We start from the raw sequence: 24,102 nt of genomic DNA, 5'->3' as shown, positions 1-24,102 counted from the left end.
AACAGGAATGTCATGATTCATGATGATCCCAGGTGAAGCAGAGCTTTATGCTGGGAACTGCCAGTTTGGTGGGAAGCACCATCGTGCGGTGCGTTGCCAAAACTTTGCATGTTGGTGATACAAGAATTTCTGGGATACAGCCAGGCACTAGATGTTGTCATCTGCATTCAGTTCAGGAGGGCATACTGTGCAGATCAGTCAGGTGATGCCGTAGCTTATGGAAGCAGAGGTCCTCTGGCTGCTTGGCAGGTGTTCACACTGTTGGTTGGCTGGACGGAGAGGACCCTGGTGGCAGTGGGATCCTGGAGAGGCAGAAAGAAAGGGGAGGTTGGCCAAGGTGACAAGAGTTTGTTTATCTGCTTTTCAAATTTGCCTGGGGCTGAAGCCTCAGCAGAAGGGTCAGTAACTCCTGCAACATTCTCCTGGCCTGGCTCAACGGTGTGTGCCAAATCCTATTAGCACTGCGGCCATATGCTTAGTTAAACATTCAGGCCCCATGGAGTCAGAGAGAACCCCCACGAAATAGCAGTTTGTTCAGTGGTGTGTTTTACTACATGTGTTGCTCTTAATGGGTATGAAAGATCAAAGAGCTCCCGCATTCGTTTTACAAAATGCTTTTAGGAATCATGTAGTAAAATGTAAAGTGTGTAAAACACAGAAAATGTGTCATAACTACAAATATTCACATTAAAAACATTTTTAAGGAATAATGTATATCAAGCAAATGAGCTATATATAAAGATGGGGTCTGAATTAGATTTTTGAACTAATTTTTCAACCCATTTTCATCTTCTTTGGAATATATTCAGTGTTTGCAAGCTCTGTTTTTTTTTTCATTATTTAAATTGTATTAATTAACATATTCTGTATTACTAGTTTCAGGGTTAGAATTCAATGATTCATCATTTGCCTATAACACCCAGTGCTCATTATATCAAGTGCCGATCACCTAGTTATCCCTCCCCCCACCTCCAGCAACCCTCAGTTTGTTTCCTAGAGTTCAGCATCTCTTACAGTTTGCCTCCCTCTCTGTTTTCATCTTATTTTATTTTTCCTTCCCTTCCCCTATGATCCTCTGTTTTGTTTCTTAAATTCCACAAATGAGTGAAATCACATGATATTTGTCACTTAGCATAATACCCTCTAGTTCCGTCCATGTCATTGCAAATGCCAAGATTTTATTCTTTTTATGGCCGAGATATTAGAAATTATCCTACAATTTTGTTTGATGGAGTATCCCTTCCTATTCCATTTCCAATTGCTACCCTGCTATTAGTGTACAGGGTAGTTTCTCTCTTATATTTGCTACTAAATGTCATCTGTAATAAATAAAAGTTAATACTTACTGGTTTCACATGCAGTTGTCCTCTTTATCCCACCTACTCTTCTTTCCGTAGTTCTTATACCTCTTTTCTATTTTAATAAAGTTAAGAAAAAGCTTTCTGTTGCTAGTCCATTCCTTTTCTCCAGTAAAGAAGGATCTAGATCTTCACTGTTAAGTACAGTAGCAGCTGGCCGCACGGAGCTCTTGAAAATGTAAATCACGGGGCGCCTGGGTGGTTCAGTCGGTTAAGCGGCTACCTTAGGCTCGGATCATGGTCCCAGGGTCTTAGGATCGAGCCCCGCATCAGGCTCCCTGCTTCACGGGGGGCCTGCTCTCTCTCTCTCTCTCTCTCTCTATCAAGTAAATAAATAAATAAATCTTTTTTTTTTTTAAGATTTTATTATTTATTTGAGAGAGAGAGGGATAGAGCACAAGCAGGGGGAGCAGCAGAGAGAGAGGGAGAAGCAGGCTCTTGCCGAGCAGGGAGCCTGATGCGGGGCTCAATCCCAGGACCCTGGGATCATGACCTGAGCCAAAGGCAGATGCTTAACCGACTGAGCCACCCAGGTGCCCCAATAAATAAATCTTAAAAAAAAATGTAAGTCACAGTGAAAAAAAAACCATTAGAAATCCATCTCTTCACTCACACTAGCCACGTTTCATGTGCTCAGGAGCCACATGTGGCTGGTGGCCACTGCACTGAGAGCTGTCGCACATTCCCATCATGGTGGATGGTTCTTTTGGACAGCTGGGTCTAGACGCCATATACACTCCATTAGCCCACATCCTGTATTATCCCATCACCTACAGTTGCCCTCAAGGGTTTGTTGAAAGCCTCTTCAGTTTTCTGGAACCATCTGGAACTTTCTCCTCCAGTTCCACCTCTCACACTTCTCTAAGCCCAGCTGTGTGCGGCTGAAATACCAGGCCAAATTGTATTGCCGGTTAGGCTGCTCTCTGCCCCTAACCTGGTCACAAGTCACCCTGGTCCTGGTTTGTTCCTTGGGGCCCTAGGTCCCTTCTTAGTTGGTGTAAGTGGCAGGTATACTGGCCTGGATCTGCAGCAGTCATGAGGACTTTCCTGACCAGGGATAATGGAGTTTTTACCTCTTAACCTCGTTAACTCGACAGTTTGAAGAGCTCTGTATTCCTTGTATTTTATTTCTCTCTTTTGTGTTTTTCCACTTCAGTGTGATTTTGTGGAGCCTAGCCCTGCCACTTTGCCTTAGTTTGATTTGGTTGACTTTTTTCCAGCAACTTTTCTTTCATCCTTGAGCTCCTCCCCTGATTTTTTTTTAAACTAGTCTCCACAAGTTCCATCTCTTCATTAAATTTGTATTTATGATGTATTCTTGGTTCAGTGGTATTTTTGTGTTATAAATAAGTTTGACCTATTTTTCATATTTCTTTCTTATTTTTGACAGAACATAGTTTGTAATTGGTGTTAATTTAATACTTTCCCGTTTTCCTTTTATAAATTGTGGTATATATATTCAGTGGGAAACTTCATAGTATTGACAATAAATGAGTGCAGTTCATGCACATTGATATGGATGAATCTCGAACATAATGCTGAGCCAGAAAATGCAGCTTTGAGAAGAATACTTGTAAAATGTCATTTATTTAAATAAAAAAAAACCCTGTTAATGCTGCATATTGTTTAGCATTCCACAATATTAGCAGCCTGGCACTCAGAATAGTTATGTGCTTTGTTGGGGGAGAAGGACTTGCCATGGATGAAAGTCCACAGGGCACCTGAACAGGGCAAGTGACCTTTGATTTCTTTGACTGGTGAGACCCTGAGAGCTCAGCATATTTATCCTTATGTGTTTCTGTGTCTAAAATATTGTGTAATTATTAAAAAAAATTCATGCTTATTTTAAAGATAAATAACAAAAATATCTAATATACAAAATGTTTTCCATAATCCTGTTTTCCTATTAATATTTTGGCCTATTTCGGTGTGTTTCTTTTCTTTTAAAATATTTATTTGAGGGAGAGAGAGTATGAGCGGGGGAGGGGCAAAGGCAGAGGAGAAGCAGACTCCCCCGCTGAGCAGGGAGCCCAACACAGGGCTCGATCCCAGGACCCCAAGATCATGACCTGAGCTGAAGGCAGACGCTTAACCGACTGAGCCACCCAGGTGCCCCATGTTTCTTTTAATTAATTTTTTCAGCTTTGTTGAGGTATAATTGACAAATGGAAAAATGTAGGATATTTAAAGTGTGTATTATGACTCCCTGTCGTGTATGTGGTGTAAGAACATTTAAATCCTACTCTCTCAGCACATTTCAGTTAGACTGTACAGTGTTGTGACTCTAGTCGCCACGTTTTACATTAGGTCCTCAGGCTGTGTTTCTGTGTTTTTAGTCTAGTGTTGTTCAGAATAATTCTTTCTTTCTTCCTTGTGATGTTAGCTGCTGCTCTTCCTGTCTTCCTTCTCCAAGCACTCAGTTGTGTGGTTTGGGGCCAGCACCTCTGCTGGGCAGCGAGCTGCTTGCTGAGCCGTCTGGAACTTTCCTTCCTGGGGAGTCTGAATCCACTTCCCGTCTTTCCTTCAGGTTCTGTACAGACCTCCACTTTCCAGCCCCAAACAGGCGACTTCTGAAGACTCCTCCACCTGCTTTTGTGAACGAGGGGCTGTTGGTTGTCACCCCAGCTGTGCATGTCCATGTGCCCCATTTCACATGCTCTTCTCTCATATGGGCACTCATTGCTCACTGCCTTGGTTTCGCTTTCAGTTTTGCTTTTTCAAGAGTGCACAACACTGTTGTGATTTTCTGGAGGCATAGATTGCAGTCCCACGTCATGCAGCATGAGGCTGGTGTGGGAGAGCGGAACACCCAGCCCCTGGCCTCCCAAGTGGCAGAGTGGCCCCACTCTGGCTTCGCAGCCTACACCTGGCCACACTTTTAAGGTTATTAAAAACAGACCTCACAAACACAACTATGGGTCTTCTGGAGAAGGTCTAAAAAGGAAAGACTGCCTCCAGTACTGGAATGAAATGAGAAATTGGAGATGTCAAAGATGATACAGCTTCTTGATCAGAAAATAGAGGTTTTGGGTTTCTCAGCTATTATGGCTTGAGCAAGTCTGCCATGTGCTCTGTGGGAACAAGGAAATGCAGTTTGGGAAACTTTTGGTCAGTGATCCAGCCAGCATGGAAAAAACACTCCTAAGAGGAGAGAAAACCTTCAGCCTTGATGTGAGCTGCAAACTGGCTTGAAAAGTGAGGAAAAGCACAGCAAGCTCACAGAGGTACTGGAAATGGGACTTGGGATCATGCCAGAAGCCTGCATCAACATTTCCACGGAGGAACAGGTGCCGAAGGCACCAGTGTGGCCCCTCCCAGGGAAGGCTAGTCAGGAATTGTAAGCATTGCATGTTTTTCTTTGATGGTGGGATGTTTCCAGGGTGGGTAGGGTGAGGCTGGCTGTTGCCCTTCTTCCCAGCTGAAGATGCTCACAGGAAGTGTCCTGCGGGTAGTCTGCCCCTGCGGCAGAAGGAAATGCCTCTGCAAATAAGTCTACCCTGGATGAAGTCTAGCAGTGTTGAAGGTGGCCATGGAAGCCCGAGCCTTCGGCTCTGTTGTTGCCAAGCAAGTGAGCTAGCGGCAGACGAGGTGCCTGGGCAGCCACGCTGTGTCGCACCATGTAGAGTCATTGGTTGGCAGAAGACAGCCTGGGTGTGGCCCGGCTCTCTGGGATTACACTGCTGTGGTCAGGGGTGCAAATCCGATGATCCTGGGAGGTAGCTTGTGAAGGTCACACTGGTGTTTTGTTTTGTTTAATCTCTCCCAGACCTCTGAGCTCTTGCCACATCGACTTTTTGGTTCTTCAAGGTTATTCAGCTTTGTTTCTTATTTATATATTTTCCTGTCCTAACTCTAGCAAGTTAGCTACTTCCAAGCCTATCTTTTTTCTTTTTTTCCTTCTACCTGCCAACACCCACTCCTTTATCTTTAATTCCCAAGGATGGTGTATTCATGACTGGCTCTGTGTCTCCTCTAAATCTCAGAACGGTTGCATCTTGAAGCTCACATATACCTTGCTTTCTTTTTTTTTTAAAAACAGCTTCATTGAAGTATGATTCACACCCTATACGATGCACCCCTCTGACGTACACAATTCAGCGGCTTATCGTATATTCACAGAGTTGTGCAACCATCACCACTCACTGTAGAAGATTTTCAACCCCCCAGAAAGAAGCCTTGTGCCTGCCAGCAGCTGCTCCCTATTCCTCCACCCTCAGACCCCTGGTGACCACTCATCTCCTTCCCGTCTCTACGGATTTGCCTGTTGGGACCTTTCACAGATGCAGGGTCATAGGCTCTGTGGCCTTTGGTGACCGGCTTCTTTCACTGAGCATCACATAGCTTTATGTCTGTTTGTAGTGTTTTCCCTTTGTTTGGTTTTCTTTGTCAGCTATTTAGTTGCCCCCAATCTCAGATGATAAATTGAGTCATTTATCTTCTTCCTGGAGTCTCTTTTCAATTGTCTTTGTTCTGTACTTAAATCTGCAACTTTGAAATTATTAACTTTTAAACTACTAGTTTAAATATTAACTATTAAAATCTTAAAATTAACGGTCATTTGTCAGTTCTCTGGGGGAAAGAATTCAGTGTGTGACTCCTCTTGTACCTGCTTCAGATGTCTGCTAACTCCCTCTGTCTGATGTCAGTCTGTGTTACCCTCTGGCGAATAACCATCGATGAGCTGCTGCTCTGTTTTGGCTCCTGACACCTCTCCTTTTCCCCCTCTCGTTTCATAGCCTGCGATGATTTAAACTCTGTTATATTACTGTATTGCAAGGCAGTTACCATAGACCTTCATTTTTTTGGTTTGTTTTCTAAAACTCCCTGTAGAAAGCCTTTGTCCCTTGTGAACATCCCGTCAGCACAGAGACCTGAATCTGTGTAAGTCTCTCTTCCTGTAGATGTGTGTCATTACTTACTTACCTCCTGTCCTCATACTCACTGCCATCCCCCCATGCCATGATTTAATGTTTTGTGAACATTACTTCATGCCTTTCCTCGGTTTACTGAGTTACTCCTGAGTGTGCCCCTAAGGACGCTCTAAGAAAGAGCATCATCTCTCCCTTTTTATGTGCATTAACTCATGTAATCCCCACAACATCTCTGTGAAATGCTGTTATTGCTCAGTTCCTAGTGTTTGCATTTTATTGATGAGGGAACTGGAGTGGAGTGTTTATGTCACACTTTTCAACTACACTCAGTCTCTAAAACTGGAGTATGCTTTCTTCCCTATTCATTCCCTTCAACACTCTGCCCAGTTAGTTCCTCACCCTCAGTAAGTACTCGATAAATAGTCAATTTGTTGGGTAAGTAAATGAGTGAATGAGCAGATGAATGAATAAAATAGTACCTGGCGGGCTCCTTATGGGTGTGTCAAATGTTTTCCTTCAAAGAACTTGTTTCTGTGGCCTTTGTGAAGGCCTGTGGCATGAAAGCATAATTCAAGAGTATTTTAGAGGTGGGAGGAGTGGGTCTCTGAAGTTTTCACCACCGGGCTTTCTTGTGCTAATACTTGGCACCATAGCACATAACAGGGTAGGATTTAGTAAAGGCCAAATACAAAAGTGAAGAAGACAGAACGTGGGAATGCAGTCACTAAGGGCCTGGTCACTGGCCTTTGGCTGTGATAGCAGCATATTTACTTCTTACTGGTAGAGAGAGGGACACGAGGTGCAGAAAAGCACCTGTTCCAGGAGCAGGATGTAGAGCATGTACATGTGTGTTCTAAAGTTTGTTTTGTTAGCTAAAGGGTTAGTCAGAACCAAGTTAAACAGGCACCGTGCCCACCCTTTGTTTCTTTTACCTGCTTGAGTAGCTGTTTCATATTTTATTATTTGGGACTTCATTTTTTGAAAAGAGGTTCGGTTTCACCAACACCCATTTGCCGCCGGAACTTGTGATTTATTGTCAAGTGTAGTGACAACCAGGATGAATCAGTCCTTGTGATTAGTGGTTTTACGTAGGAGCAGAAAGGACAGAGACCCATCCAGAGTGTTTTCATGTTAACAAGCTGCAAAATGTTTTATTTTGTTTTCCCCACCAAAACTTCTGGTCTTCTTAAGCAGAAGCAACAGATAATTATGAAATATCGTATCTATAATTTTGTAGAACCTGTTTATTTGATAGATGAATCTTTCAGTATTTATTTTCCTTATTGACTGACTACATTTTATTTTGTTTATTTATTTTTAAAGATTTTATTTATTTATTTGAGAGGGAGTGAGAGAGAAAGCTTGAGCAGGGGGAGGGGCAGAGACAGAGACTCTCAAGCAAACTCCATGCTGAGCACGAGGCTCAACACAGGGCTCGATCTCCTGATCCATGAGATCACAACCTGAGCTGAAACCAAGAGTTAGATGCTTAACTGACTGAACCACACAGGTGCCCCGACTGACTACATTGTAGTTTAAATAATTCTCATGTTTCTTGGCCGTTACAGACCTAGTTATGAAGAAAAATACAATACCAAGTGGAGTAACTTTTTAGAATGTTTATGAACTAGGCCAAACTGATTGCCTCTCTTATGTTTATTGTTTCAAATCATTAGCGATGCAGACTTCTAGGCATTTGTTAGGTTATGCTGCTAACTCTCAAGGTCGCGTCTCAAAACATCCTTTCCTTCCTGAGTATTCTCCTCTTTCTGCTGAGCTGACATTCAGGTCCTTGATGCTGGGTAATGGAGGCTGTCTCACTCCAAAGCAAGCGCCATGCAGCAAAAGACCATGGTAAAGAAAAAGGCCGGAATAGTCTGTCTTTTCCAAAATGAACTTTGGCATACACTCAGATTACACTTAGTTCACCAAAACTAAGCACCAGTCTTGTGCAAGCCACAGTTTTCGTCCTCAAAGCTTAAGAATGTTAACCACATCAGTCTCCTTGGTACACACAGCCATAGACCAGCCCTCCCCACCCCCCCATCAGGTAGGATCGTGGTAGGAATTGTGTCTTCCTCCTGTAGCCTCTGTAAAATGAAGCTGATGAAAAAAGGCATCAGTGCTGGTGAGGTTTAAAATCAATTACCAGGAAGGAATGTAAGAAATCTTATTAATCTCCTGTTTATACTTAACAAAATAAATAATTTAGTTGCCTTATTATGACCTTCTGCTCCAAGAGGGTCATTCTGACGAACTTGGTGTGTTGTGGTTACTCATTAAATCCTTACCTCTTATAAACTCCTTTGACTTGAGACTTTGACGAGGCCAGAACTCAGTCATCCAGCCAGGATACATTTCTAGGGAATTTCACACTGTGCTGCCTTACTTTACCGGGCCACTTTAGGTTTAGCTTTCCACATATAAGCATGGATACCTAATTTGTTGGCCAATTTTGCTTGCTGTGGACACCTACATACATCTGACTTTTGGAACACTAGCAGCGTTGTGTTCTCAGTACATCATCAGTTGGTCATCTGGGGCTCCCTAAAGAACAGTTTGCATTAGAAGCACATTTGGAGCAATGTTGATTTAACAGTTCCACAAATGTTTTTGTACGTGGAACGTGAAGAAGACTCCCAGTGATAAGCAAGTCAGACACCCACATTGATAATAATAGCTCACGTTACGAAGTTTCCACTGTGCCGGGCACTGTCATAAAGGCTTCACGCGTCTTCCTCATTTCATCTTTGCGTCAGCCCCATGGGGCACGTCCTGTTCTTAGCCTCGTCCTACGATAACATATCTTACTCCAGGTCACCCGGTGGAGAGGTGGCGGGGCCTGAATCTGAGGGCTCCTCTGCAGAACCCATGCCCTTACCTATCTCTGCATGGCTCATTGTAGAAACACTGCTTCTGCCACCATGTTTGGGGGAGAGCAGGTTCCTGTTCCCACTGTGACGTCTGGACTCCCAGATCCCCTAACTCATCACCCACTATGACTAGCATTTCCACAGCTCCCTGGCCTTTCCTAAGTCTCATGCCTCCTCCTTACCATCTCCCCCCGCACCCCCGTTGCTCCCAGCATGAAGACTCCCAGAGCTGGTGTATGTGGTGTCCTGCACAGGCCCCTGCTCATCTCTGACCATTGCCCCACATGCATTCCCTGTTCCAGCTGCACTAAATTCACTTCCGTCCCTTGACTATGCCTGCCAAAGTCTCTTTTTTTGTGGGGCCTGTTCATGAACTGTTATAGCAACACCCATGGCTTGATAGCAGCTGCTCTAGCCCCTGGCCCTGTTGGCTTTCACTGGGCTGACCTCTCTTCATCTTTCAATCCTCAGCTTGGAGGGCACTTGATCCAGGAGGCTTCCCTAACCCCCAGATCTGTTAGGGGCCACCCTCCTGTGCTTCCCAGGGCACCCTCACTTCCTAGTCCTAGGATTCTGTACTCATACCTGCTTGCTGTCTAGATCCCTCCTCCAGCGACCGCCCCATACAGGTGGGGGTCATGGTTGACATGTTCACACCTGTCCTCTCCACACCTCTCACAGTGTGTGATAAACAGGAGGCACTTGATGAGTGATGAATGAGCAGCAACTGGGTCGTCACTGTTGAGAGTAGCAAGAACAGGCCTCAGCGATGTGCACCCTGAGGCAGCATCAGAGTTTGTGACTACAGAGCTGGGCCGCTGTCGCTCGCTCACGTCCCCTGGTGGAGGGCATGCCTCTGCTTTGAAGTTCAGCTCCATGCATGTATCTGTTGGGCTTAGTCTCTGCTCTTCTGGTCTGCTGGCTCAGCCTGTTCTCTGCTTGGTTGTCACACCTCCAGGAAAGGCCGCCTTCACTTGCTCTGGCAGGTGTGGAGCTGCATGGTCGGGGGAGAGGGGGATAAGCAATTATCTGAGCAAGGACTTCCAAGAGCAGAGCCTCTCTGGCTGCCCTGGCTTTGCCTTTCCTGGGGAGTCCTCACCCATAGGGAGCAGAAGGCTCAGGCAGGGGAGCCACCAGCATCTTGCAGGGAACACTGTTCTGGGGTCAGGGCCAGCTGCAGACATAATGAAAACCTCTTCCTGCAGCAGCAGCTCCTCCGCACTGCCTTCCTCCTTCCTCCTTCCACTCCCCTGGGCGGCCCTCTGCATCAGCATGGAGTGCCAGCCAGGGCCTTCCCCGCTCACTGCAGGGAGACTCATAAGGCTGTCTGTTGTGCTCTCGGGAGAGCCCTTTCGAGCAGCTCCAGGGAATGGGCCTTTCCATGCACTTCTTTCACGAAGCCAAAAATAAGCCTACCAGCATGGAGACTCCAAGTTAGGTCAGAAATAGCACTTTTCTCTGGTTAGCCCACAGAGGTTGCATTCTTTGACTCTCCCAAGGCAAAATGGCAAGTGAGTTTAGTGTCTTCTGTGACGGAGTCTGAGGAATTCATACAAAGGTGCTTTTACTCCTCTGTCATATTCCAGTTCATGCTTCCATTTCAAGTTGATACATGGACTTAGTTGTGACCGTGATTGACCCTGTATACTGTGTATTTTTGTTGGAGGAAAAAAAGACATATGGAAGTTCTGGACCTTAGTTAAGAGTGAGTATTTCATGGTCTCCTTTAGGGTGAGTTAATGTCCAAAGTTACCTATCTAAGTCTTTTGATTCCCACCTATGATTTGGCTGTCCTCTAGGATCTCTCTAGGTGACGTAAAAACACACACCATATAGTATTTTTATGAGGAGAAAGGGAGATGAGGAGAGATTGAACGAAGAAATGGTGGCGTAACCATAACATGATGAAGGATAATTAAGTAATCCCTAGGTTGTTTAATTAATTTTTTAAGGACTCTCTAATCCCAGCGTGGGGCTCGAGCTCATGATCCTGAGATTAGGAGTCACATGCTCCACCGACTAAGCCAGCCAGGCACCCTCCCTTTTTTAAGTAATTAGTTTTTTTTTAAAAGATTTTATTTATTTATTTGACAGAGAGAGACACAGTGAGAGAGGGAACACAAGCAGGGGGAGTGGGAGAAGGAGAAGCAGGCCTCCTGCAGAGCAGGGAGCCCGATGTGGGGCTTGATCCCAGGACCCCGGGATCGTGACCTGAGCCGAAGGCAGACGCTTAAAGACTGAGCCACCCAGGTGCCCCAAGTAATTACTTTTAAAGCATTTATTAAACTGTACTGAACATAAGCACCTGTGTGGGTTTAGGAGTGTAGACCCCTCACCTCAGATGTTTCCGTGATGCCTTTTCTTTTCTTTTCTTTTTTTTTTTTTTAAGATTTTATTTATTTATTTGACAGAGAGAGACATAGCGAGAGAGGGAACACAAGCAGGGGGAGTGGCAGAGGGGAGAAGCAGGCTTCCCGCCGAGCAGAAAGCCCAATGCGGGGCTCGATCCCAGGATTCTGGGATCATGATCTGAGCCAAAGGCAGCCGCTTAACGACTGAGCCACCCAGGCGCCCCCCGTGATGCCTTTTCATTGCCACTTTCTCCTGAAGCTTAAACTCTCCAAGAGAGGGACTTTCTTTTGTTCTTGACTCTATTCTCCAGCTATAGCCGACCCCAGGCCTAAAACAAATGTTTATTGAACAAATTACATTGCCACTCCCCTCAACAGATTTGCAGCGTGGTGAAATTTCAGGAAGGACTAACAATGGATTCATTTAAATAAGATTTGCTTCCTTTTCAGAAATTGCTTGAGTTCTGCCTGGAAAAGCTGATGCTTTAGTATTTTCCCAGCAGATAGTTCTTCTGACGACCTGGAGCAGGGACCTACCTGCATTTTAGAGCTGCCTAACAGTGTAGCATACTTTAGTGTGTTATTTCAGCCTTTAATAAGAATTGTAAAGATGTTGGTTAATTGTCCATTTAACTATTTTTTTAAAAGATCTTATTTTTATTTATTTTTTTTTAAAAAAGATTTCATTTATTGACAGAGAGAGAGAGAGAGAGAGTATGAGCAGTGGTGGGAGCGGCAGGCAGAGGAAGAAGCAGACTTCCCGCTGAGCAGGGAGCCCGATGCAGGACTTGATCCCGGGACTCCAGGATCATGACCTGAGCTGAAGGCGGTCGCTTAACCAACCGAGCCACCCAGGTTCCCCCAAAAGATCTTGTTTTTATTTATGAGAGAGAGAGTGGGGGGAGGAGCAGAGTAAGAGGGAGGAGTAGACTCCCATCTGAATGCAGAGCCCAACTTGGGGCTCGATCTCAGGACCCTGAGATCATGACCTGAGCTGAAACCAAGAATCAGATGCTTAACCGACTGGGCCACCCAGGTGCTCCCCCCTCCACTTTTTTTAATGAGGATTTTGTGAGAAAATAAAATTATCGTAGACTACAGCTTGACAAAAGCTGCATGTTCTTGCTATGAATGTTTAGATCCAACAGAAAACTGGTACTTGATCATCTGTATCAAGGGAGGTTTTAATTACTCCTGTGGTGCACATTACGGTCTCACTTTTCATGGCAGTTTTGCAATCCTGACATAGGTAACATGGTCCATATTCTAGATCACCCTCGTATATAGACTGACTGAACAAAATAAACCCAAGAATGTCTAGGGTCAACCATCATTGTCTGCTGAGCTACCGGCACAAAGCAGTCATGTGACCCTTGCATAGAGGAGCTTTTTAATGCTCATTTCAGCCCCCCAAGGTAAAATGTGCAGCCAAAATTCAAAGACAACATGATATAAGTAAATGGTGTGTCTTGGAAGCAAACATTCTCCCTGAAATATGCGCGTCTCTGAAAAGATCATAGAAATCAGTAGTAAAATATGACATTCATATTTTCACTTTACTCTCCACTTTTCAGGAGCATGTCCTGCATAGAAAGCAAGATCAAGCTGCATTTCAACCAACGGTGGTTTCCATCTGTGCTGATTGTAATTTTTATCCATAGGTTTGAAGACATACCTGATAGCGGGTCAGAGAGCGAAGGAGTCTCATTGCAGCTGTTCAGAGGCCTTGCTTTCTGGCTTTGAGGTCATTGACGGCTCACAGGTGTCCTCGGGTCCTAGGGGACAGGGGACAGCATCGCCAGGGAGTGTCAGTGACTTGGCGCAGACTGTCAAAACCTTTGATAACCTTAAGGTTAGTTTTTTTTTTCTACTTCTAAAATTTTATATTAATTCTGCAGTAGAACATGTGAAATAATAAGCAGCCTTTGGGTCTGTGGCAGACGACTTGGAATGCCCTTCACTTTGGTTTTTTGCGATTTTTAAATTTAGTATGAAGTCACCAGCATTTTGCATTTTTTAACATCTTTGCTTTTTTGACATATTATGCACCTCCATTTTCTTTCCACACTGCATCAATTTGCTTCTCACTCGAGCTGTTTTCTTTTCCTGAGAACTTTGCTGTCTTTTGGGGATCTCTGAAAGCTAATGATAAGTGATAGTAAAGGTGATTCTTCTCGCAACTTGCTTGGTGAGCTCGTTCGTATCTTATTTCAGAGACCATTTTCTCCAGTGCTCCTATGTCTCTTGAAATCCAATGTCTCACGATTATTTTAAATTTTGTTGGTGTGGGTGAATCTTGTGGCGTAGCTCACTGAAAGAGTGCGGGCTTGCCGGGAACATTACAGCATTTCATTGTTGGGGCAGAGACCTCCTGGTGGCTGTCTCCACGTACCCATTTCTGTCATCATCAACTGCCACAGGATTAACATGGTGGACCATGGGCATAGGAAACCACACCAGTGTATGAGCTGCTCCTGTTTTCACATGTGATTTCATTTCCCCCACTGTATCTCTTGTTTGTTTTTACTGTTGAAATATTTGCTGTTTCCATTTGAAAAAAAAAGAAAAAGAGAGATAACAGTTCCCCTTCACTGTGTTGTGCTCTCAAATAATCAAATGATATGTTGGTCCAAATGATGGCCTGTTGTTACAGCTTTAATCCAGTATGTTCCTGTTTATCCACATTCATTCACAGCTTTGAAAGCCAGCTCTGCTGCTATTTAAGTTCAACAGGATCATAACGTGGGCATCCAGGCCATTTCCCTCCACCAGAATCCATAGTCCCTGTCGGCCAGTTACGTTGTGTAATTCTCATGCTCAGGTTTATTAAAAGCACTCGTGTATCATTTTTATCATATGCTTTGTTAATTTAGTGCAGGGTTTTTCAACGTCAGGACTGGGAATGTTTTGGGCCAGGTAACTGTTTGTGGTGGGGGCTGGCCTGTGCACTGTGGGATATCGAGCAACATTCCTGGCCCCCACCCACCAGATGCCAGGAGCACCTGCTCTTCCCATTATGGTGACCAAGAATGCTTCCAGACACTGCCCAGTGACCCCTGAGGGTTGAGGGAGGGTAAAATCCCCTCTGGTTGAGAACCTGTGAGGTAGGGTACTAGACGCGGTCCTTTCCCATGTCCTCAGCATACGTGTGACTGCTAATGTCTCTGAAATTTCCTTACTGCCTGCGCCCTTTCAAGACAGCCTCTGCTCAGGGCGATGTTTTGCAGCAGTCAGGAAGAGGAGCTCTCTGCTCTTGGGCTCACGGGCTGTCCCTGCGCGTGGGCAGGAACCGTTGTAGAGGGAGAAGTTGAAAACGTGGTTTTCCAAATACAGCTTCATTATTTAGAGAGAAATTATTTCCTCCGGGCTTCAAACTGAACTGTATTTAAGTAGAGAAATAGAGCTCAAATCCAAAAATAAATGATGTGTTGTGTTTGCCTGCCATGTTAGATTATGTGTATGTGTGTTTCTAGCCATAGCACCTAACTTCCAATTTTAGTGACAGTGATTTGAGGCTAAGTTGACCTAAAAAGGTTTTTCTCTTATCCCAGAGAACATTTCTTGTTCTAGTTATATGTATATATAAAGATATAAATGTATTTATCTTTATTTTAAAAATCTGGATAGATAAAAACTAGCGTATTCTGTTGTCGTGTATGAATTTTTAAATAGTTATTGAAAGTTTTCTGAAAATCTTGTGATCTATTAAGTTAACTGTGTCTGCCAAAAAGAATTTTAGTTGGGGGGAAAGATCTTTGTGTCCCTTCCAGGGGGGAAGGACAAGCTGGATCTTGAAGTATAATTTCTGGGATATTTTCATGTGAGGACATCTGAGATGAGGACTGCCTCCGTGGTTGGAGTGGAAGGAGCACAGAGGTAAACGGCCTGGTCTCCGGGCTTTGCCCCTCTGGGGAAGTCATGTGCAGTCTGGCCCCTGTGCTTCTAGTTCGTGGGGTCAGGTAAGAGCAGGCCTCTGTGCGTGCCTTGCAGATAGTATGCGCTGGGTAACTGAGTGAGTTGTTAGGAGCTATCGTCAAGCCTGAAAGAAAACTGAGGTCCGCTTCAAGGAATACATACATTCTAATCTGACGTGTAAGTCTTTCTTTTGGGTAAGAGTTTTCACACAACAGAAAAAATACTGGCCGCTCGCTCACCGGTTCTTGGGGTAGATTTATCCTGTGCACTTGTCCCACGTGTCATTGGTTTGTTGCCCTATGTCTGCACTACGGTTAGTTTTTCTGTTTAGCTAGAAGCGCTGATTGGCTCCTCCTAATCATTTGCTAGGGTCTGTTGACTCTCCCTGTGAACGAGCTTCTTTCCTTTGTGGCTGCTGCCCCCTCGTCCAGCAAGAGGTGGCTCCCGTGTGGACTTCTGTCACCAACCCCTCATCTCCTTGCCCAGCCCGGGGAGCCCTGGCTCGCGGAGGGGGCCTGTGTCAGGCAGTGTTTCCCTTGAATGTACACTCTCTGAGCAGTCGTTTCTCAGGTTGGAAATAGGTGGCAAGTATGGAAAAAGCATTCTGTGGTCAAGGAAACCTGCACAGTTCTGGGCTACACACTGCAGAAAGGGTCTCTGTGCTCCAGGACCCCTTGGAGCCTTTAGCGTGCTACTGCCCACCGTTAGGCTTCCAGAGAGGGATGTGGCAGCGGCATTCTCGGGCTTCTGTGACCACACACTTCTTTCTTCAAGCCACACCTTTTGGGGGAATGATTGTCTAGTGGAAGGAGTTTCATGCAGGAACCAAGAAATTAGGGAAAGGTGTTGAGTGACTATTTCTCAGGTGAATGCATGTGTGCCTTGACCTGTCGCTCCTGTCACCTGCAGTGCACCTCACTGTCCCTTTCCCTCTGAGCTGCTCTTCCTTGCCCTGTTCAGTGTCATTGGAGTTTCCAGTGACTCCTCCAGCTAACAGTGCTGTCTCCCCATCTTCATATCCTCGGCCCATTCAGCTGTAACGTACACCTTTACTTGTTTCTTACGCAGCTTCCTGTGAGCTCTTTGAATGCGGGTAGAACCCGTGTGTGAAATAACTTACATTTTTCCCAAGTGTATAGCCTGGCATAGGGTAGATAATTATAACTTTCTTTTGGTTTAAGTTTTTTTTCTTGAATGATACACAGAGAACTGTAGCTCTGCAGAGCTGGGCCACGAAGGCCCGAGTTCAGAAGCCCAGGCAGAACTGAATAGAAGCAGATAACATCGACGAAGCATTTGTTTTCCACTCCTTGTGCTCATGTCCCATGTGAGTTGTCTCTCAGTTCATAGCTGGAGGATTTTTACCTAATATTTCATTAAATAGTATAACTACTGTGATGATCTAGTAGTGATGTCAAAGGCCAAAGAGTTTGACCCTGAGGTCATAGGTCAGAGGGACCCCTTCCCACATCCACATCTTGGCTTCTTGAGTGACTGGTAGTAAGAGTTTCTCATCAGGAAGGCCCTGGATAGCATAATGGTGGGGGCGGGGGAGGAGTACTACTGTGGAAAGGGCTTCTCAAAGCCTTGGTCTTGGGACTGTGAGCAAATCATTTAGTTTCTCTTGGCCACAGTGAGATGGTAATGACTATCTCCCAGGTTTGCTGTGAAGATCAGCTGAAGTAGTGTCCATGAATATTAGGTTTGGAGTAGAAGCTCTGTTAACACTGTACACGCGTGTATTCACTCCACGTGGAAATGGACACTGACCATGGTAGGAGTGAAGAAGGGCAGGAGGAGACAGGTAATGCTTTGATTTGCCCACAAGGAGTCACTGACTCTCTCAGGAAGGTCTTGGCTTCTCCGTTCTGATATGAGGGAGGTTCTTCAGTTTTCGCTGTAGGGGATGTAACCATGTCACACATGTGGCATCAGAGCATGAACACCTTGGCCCGTTTAGTGTGACCTCAGCTCTCCAGGGGATGTCTGCTACTCCTTCTCCATGAACACTGTGGGTGATGGACAGATTGAGACTACCTCTGCCAAGGAACATAACCGGTCAGGCATCTTCGTGAAGAACAAAGAAATGAAAACCAAACATGTGGTTGTTTGTTTGTTTGTTTGTTTGTTTTTAATTACATCAGTCCCAACCGGTGAACTTTGTGAGTGGTGAAAGCATCTTAGTTCATCTCCAACGGGCCTCATTGGAAAGACACTTGCTCAGCTAGTCTTTGTGAATTTAACCTTAATCTATTATTCAGAACCCTGGGTCTGTGTGCTCATAGGGCAATTCTACATGTTTACAGTTAGTAATGAGGCGAATGATGTAGATTCACCCACATGGGGGCAATTTAGGGAGGATCTGTTCTGTTTTCAAAAGGGTAATACTTTCCCTTTGAGGTCAGTAGCCCCAGGGACCATCCTTCTGTGGCAGTCCCTTTGACTTTTTTAATGACTCTAAATAAATGGTTACTTCTTTTATCTCCCTGTTATTTGTATGTAAAATAATTATGACTAGGCTCCATGGGCTCAGTATGAGGAGGCAGTGGGCCTTTTAGTTCATTTCAGAAATGGAAAAGGTAGTAAATATCTATCTGTCTATCTATAGTTTAGATACTAAAGTATTTCTTATAAATGGTGGTTGAATTGGTAGTGGTGATGGTTGCACAATTCTGTGAATACAACACTAAAAGCCACAGAATTATATATTCTCTAGATGGGTCAGTTGCATGGTATGTGAATTCTGTCTTGATAAAGCGGTTATAAAATAAATAGTAGTCTTATTGCTCACTCTGAAAGATGAGCATAAAGTAAGTTTTTTTTAAAAAAGACATTCAGGTTTTATCTATATTTCCAGTCGTGTGTTTCCTTCAGCTAGGAGAAAGCCTGTCCCATGAAATCAGCACCTTACAGAAGAGTTCCAGGTGCTGGAGGTAGAAGGAGTGAGGGAGAGAGAACCAACACTAGAACACTACTGTAGTATCTGCTGCCGGCAGGGTCCCTCAGTGAGTTCTAAAATTAGTGGGTAGAAGTTTAAGGAGAAACAGGATATTTCCACAGCCTCCAAGCACTGCCCCCCGCCCCCTGGATATTTGCTGATGACAAAGAGAAGAATAATAACTCCACAGTTGAAAACCTGGCAGGCCCTGCCTCACTGAACGATGAAGGCCGGTATCACAATGAATAAGACTTGCAGTGTCGTGTTATGTGCCCCCGCCATGTGATGTACTAACCAGGGCATGTCACCTCTGTGGGGTCCTTCTCCCAAATCACACAACACCTGACGCCTGACCAGGGCACTGCAACAGTGACAAGTCGAGAAAAGACCGAGGACCTGGCCATAGGCTGGAGGAGACGGGGAGACGCTGAATGCAGCGTGGGATCCCGGTACAGAAAAAGGCGGTTCAGGGAAAAGCGGGGAAATCTGAGCGTAGTTAGTACTGTGCCAGCGCTCACGCTGTAGTCTCGATGGCTGTGCTGTGGTTGCCATGAGACGCTGACCTTCAGGAACGCCGGAGAAGGACACGTGGCAGCTCCCTGAACTGTCTTTCCTGCTCCCCATGAGTCTAAGCTGTTGCATGGTTTAAATGTCTAATATATATGTATTAACTATTTTACTCTATGTTATTTTAATCATTCTATATAATATAAATGTTAAGTGTGTAACATTGGTTGTATTTCTATTATATATTACATATGAATTGACATGAGAAGATAAGTCCAGCATCATTTAACTGGTATCATCAGGTAGGGAAGTATTACATGTAAATGAAGTTTCCCAAAATACCCAATATTTTCTTATTTGACTTGCTGATGGAATATTCCCACAGCACAGGAATGATCTTCTCACCTCATCAGCCTTAGTTATTACACTCGGTAGTTGTCTAGGGCTGGGGAGTCTGAGCAGGGTTTTATGACTCTACACTCCGTGACTCCGAGATTTTGGGTCTGATTTTTACAGGTTTTTTGTTTTATTTTATTTTATTTATTTTTTGCCTCCCATATTCTCAGACTGTGCACTTTCTATTCTTAAAGCTTCTGGGATGCCTTTCTTTTTCTGTAACAATTCCTGCTTCTCTTTTTCTCTAGTATTTTGGTTGTAGAAATCATCTACTTGGAAGTGTTGATGCTCATGCTAACCCACTAGCTTAAACAATGTTGCACTGCCCCCGCCCCCCGTCATTCCTGCTTCCTGGGAGATGTCACATGCACAGATGGGGTCCAGGCTGCAGCTGCCTGGGCTTAAGCTCCCCTCTGTCACTCTCTGACAGTGAGACTCTGGGCAAGTCATTTCTCTTCTCTGCCTCAGTTTCCTGTGTGTGGAATGGAATGAATCATAGTGTCTGCTTCATGGGTGCTTATGAGGACTGCAGGCAGAGAGCTGAGAACCTCGGATGGGCCTCAGTAGGTCTGTTTGTTGTTACTGTTGCACGTTTCTGCCTGCCACTTTCAGCCTGAGTTTTGAGCTTGGGAGCAAGTGTTGCTTCTCTTGGTCCTAGGACAGCTTACCAAATAGTCACGTTCTGCAGACTAAACAGGCAAAGCCAGCGCTTTTCTGATGTTTCCCCTTGTTTCTCAGAAAAGAGGTTTCCCTGCTCTCTTCCTTGACAGTTATGAAAAAGGACAGCTGTTGGCTTAGAAATGATTTATGTTGTGAAGAGAAATAGCCTTGAAGAAAAACCTATTTTATAGCTCTATGCCATATATTCTGAACAGAATGTAGGATGTGTGTATTGAAATGTGTTAAAAACAAATGCAAATGTGTTCAAGTGTGTTAGAGAAATAGTTACCATCTCCCCTCCAAAGCCCATGTCTGCGTTGGGGAAGGAGCAGAGATCATCTGGGAAAATGCGGAGTTTGCTCTTGGGTGTTCTCCAAGGGATCTTGGGTTTCCCAGGCAACAGCCAGCACAGGCCTTGACCCGTAGAGTACTCCGTTTTGGGGACCTTAGCTGGTCTTAAAGCTTCCCTTGGTGCCAGTGTGCCAGTAGTGCCACTTAGAAGCACCAGGAGGTGGTCATAACTCCTTGGGTTACTTCAGGGGAACGAGGCCCGGGAGGTCATAGTGCCAGGATTATTCCTGGGTCCTTCCTATGTTAGGAAAAGAACAGAGAGAGGCTGCACAGTGGTCAGGGACCAGGAGCCTGCAGGCTGACTCCCACTGCTGACAAACCTTTGTGTCCTCCAAGTGGCTTTGTGGTGTGTTACAAGGATTAACTGAGACCAGGCGCACGAGACCACAGACCCTGCACACATGAGGACCTGATTACTGTTCATGGGGAATGTGTTCAGCGCACAGGTGATTCTCCATCACAGCAGCTGCCATCATTGTAAGAGTGATTTTATCTGGCGTATCGGGCATGTCTCCCAAGATGGTAAGCTACCCCAGATAGTTCTCGAGTCCAAAGTGCTCTTCCTAGTGAGGGTTTCTCAGCAGGAGGAGAGACAGTTATTTAATGGGTAGGGAAACATCTCCCAGAGGTATCTGGGTGCTTGGCAAAAACCAGTTTGTGAGGTGTTTTAACCCTGATTAAAATGAAGCTGGAAAATAGTTAAAGTTTTTGTGGGTAGTGGAGAGGGGAAACAGACCCACCCTCTGTTGTCTGTGGGACCTTCCTGGTGCAGAAGGGACACTCGCCACATGTCGGAAGGGAATATCGAGATGTGAGGATGTCTCCATCAGGGCAGATGGACTTCTCTAAGATTTTTTGTTTCATTTGTTTTAAAGATTTAATCAGTGAAATTTCCCCTGAAAAGCAAAGTAGATGAGGAAGAAATAGAAGGAAAAAAGCCACATTTTCAAAGCACAGTGAAATGATCTTCTGGATCCATGTGCTGTAAGTTCCTGGGGCTGCTTTGCTACAGGCAGGGCTGGAATCCACAGCTGGTTCTCCCCCACTCCCCACCCCCACCCCTGGTGTCCCCACTCCCTGGATGAAGCTGCTGTAGGGGTGCAGAGAGAGTAGTGAGCACTGTTCAAACCGTGGGGAGTCCCAGCCACAGTGCCTGCTCTCTGCTGCTTCCAATGTGACTCTTACAAGCACCTGAACCTCCCTGAGGAGAGTCTCTGAGGCCATTTATGAACAATATGTCTGTGCCTTTGCTTCCGGAGATTCTTTTGTGGACAGTCTGCCAGACCTTACCTCTGTATTAGAACATTTTATCACTGCAGGTTTAGGCCACATAGCCTCTCTGTGTCAAAGGGATGTGGACTTGGGTTGCCCAGTTGTGAAGACCATAGTCATAGGCTCCTGGAGATCAGCCCAGTCCCCATGGACACTCCCAGTCTCCACAGGCTTCCCAGCACCTTCACAGTCAACCTCTGGAGAGAGGGCACCATGCCGAAGTTGTGTGTCTTCAGTGCGTGTGCAGGGAATCCTTCGTAGACAGTGTGTGCCCTCTGGTGTCCAGTAGGTTTGTTAGTCTCTGTTGCGTATTTATGGCTCTAAGTGCATAAAACATCTTGTATGTGTAAAGCCAGCATGCCATGGGGAGTTCCTAAGAAGCAAATGGTCTGTTTTTAAAGTACACATGGTGTACTTGAGAGAAAAGTACTTAGGAACAAACTGAGACCAAGAGATACCAAGGACGGCTGTCCTGTCTGTGATAAGGACATCATATTATAGCTGCGTGGTCTTCATAACCAGAAGTTTCACTGTTAAGGACCACATGTGTCGAGTACCCGTGAGCACCTCAGGCAGAGCCCAGGGTGGTAAATGCATGTGTGCATCTGCTCGTGCAGCCTTCCCCCTGCCGGACACCCCAGTCAGCCACGGTCCTCCGCGGGGCCAGGATGCGGCGTCCTTGTCCTTGCCCGCTCTTCTACAACATCATTATGGGGGACACAGTCCTGTTGTGGAAAGGGGAAACTGAGGCTTGGAGATCCCCCTGCCCTAGTCAGTGTTCAAATCAAGATTTGGTCCATGACAGTTTGATTTTGAAACCAGCACCTCTGATTCCTGTGCTACACTACCAGTAAGGGGTAGCTTCCGGGAGCTAATTAGAATAGTGTTGTCACACTGCTCTAGTCTTCAGGTGTCAAGAGTGGCCAGAGAAATAACTCTTACTACTTTGGCATGTCTGCCTGAGACTGGGGAAAGCCCCAGACCCTAAGGTTAGGACTCAGGTTAGAGTCTCTCAGACCGTCCCCATGCCCACCACTCTCCCTGGGCCACCAGCTGGCCCTTGCAGAGGCCAGTGTTGCCCCAGAGGAGCAACCTGCCACCACCGCCACCGCCAGAGTCATTCTCGAAGCCCTCGCAGGAGGGGTGAAGTCACCGCGCTCCAGTGACAAGCCCAGCAAGACTCCTGAGGGCGCTCCCTGCGAGGGTGTTGGATTTTGTTTCTTCTTTTGAGAAAATCAGTGGCCCCATTAGCAACATGTTTTGAAGTTTAGCTCAGTCATTACCAAGGTGCATTAAAATAAATTTATATGTTATATTACTGGCAATTAGAACATTCTGCCCCTGTCAATGAAGTCAGTGTTTAAAGAGCTATAGGCATGTTTTACCTTGGTATTGCTGTTTACTCAGGCATGTTAGTTAATGATTTGGCCTGCTGCTTTGGCGTGTGTATTTTCATTTTTCGAATGAATATGAATGCTCAAACTTGCGCATTGCATTAGATTCCCAGATAACACAACTCTTTAGAATCTTCCTTTTATTTAATACAGCAGAGACCTGAAATCTAACTTAGAATGTAATATAGCTCAGATCCTTGCCCGTGGGTACTAAGTGATACTTAAGTTAAATTTCTAAAATAGAGCCTAGCCTCCTATAATGTGTGTTCCAGTGTGTAACAGTGCTTATTATGCTAGAAATTGTCAGAGTCCCTCTAAATCTTTCCTGCTGCCGTTCATCTTCTCCACTGGAAGTTCTTAGTTGCTGTCTTGGTGGCGGCTGCCAGTTTACTGGATCCCATTGATAGTAAGAGTGAATTGATTAAGGATGCACTGAGTGCCAGAAGCGAGGCTAGACTGTCTACACACATCTTCACTTAGCTCTTACCACACATCTGCAAGAGCTGTGGCACCACTCTCGTTTTATAGGTGAAAGAACGGAGGTGAGTAATTTGAACGGGGCATCTCCACACCCTGGTTGTGAGAAGCACAGCCTGGCCCTTTCTGCTCTACCTGATGGCATTAGCCTAGACTTCTCTTTTCTAGGTCAGCTAATTGCTTAGGCTTCTGAGAACTCCTAGGTCTGTAAGCACGTCCCTTTGACTTTCTAGCCTGTTTTACCTGAACAGCTCACCGTCACACAGAGCTCGAGAACCTCGTGTAGGCTAGTGGATGTTGGTTGTCTTAATAACAGCTTTATTGAGATACAGTTCATGTTACCATAAAATTTACCCTTTTAAAGTATACATTTTGGTGATTTTTAGTATATTTGCAAGATTGCACATCCATCACCACAGTCAGTTTTGGAACATTTTCATCACCCCTCTAGACACCCATTAGATCCCTCCCCATTCCTTCATCCCCTCAACCCTGGCACCCACTAATCGCCTTACCATCTCTATGAGTTTGCCTTTTCTGGACATTTTCTACAGTCAGAGTCATATAACATGTGGTCCTTTGTGTCTGGCTTCTGTCACCTGACAATGTTTTCAGGGTTCATCCATGTTGGAGCAGGTGTCAGTGTTTCGTTCCTTTTGACGGCTGAATCATATTCCATTCTGCAGACAGACCACATTTTGTTGATCCATTCATCCATTGATGGACATTCAAGTTGTTT

General features: G+C 45.2%; 1 protein-coding gene across 1 annotated transcript in view; it reads left to right on the top strand.

The window, feature by feature from the left end:
* ADCY9 (adenylate cyclase 9) overlaps nt 1-24,102 on the top strand; it is a 114,926-nt gene that overhangs the window by 68,398 nt on the left and 22,426 nt on the right. Inside the window, exon 3 of the mRNA XM_028117545.2 lies at nt 13,115-13,305. Coding sequence (XP_027973346.2) covers nt 13,115-13,305 — 191 coding nt within the window. The remainder of the gene's footprint in view (nt 1-13,114; nt 13,306-24,102) is intronic.

The sequence above is a fragment of the Eumetopias jubatus genome, unplaced genomic scaffold, assembly GCF_037043125.1.
Source record: "Eumetopias jubatus isolate StellerSeaLion01/CBP00866 unplaced genomic scaffold, mEumJub1_p1.0 scaffold_12, whole genome shotgun sequence".
Taxonomy (NCBI): Eukaryota; Metazoa; Chordata; class Mammalia; order Carnivora; family Otariidae; genus Eumetopias; species Eumetopias jubatus.
The sequence above is the reverse complement of the archived record's forward strand: the minus strand, read 5'-3'. Positions and strand labels throughout refer to the sequence as shown.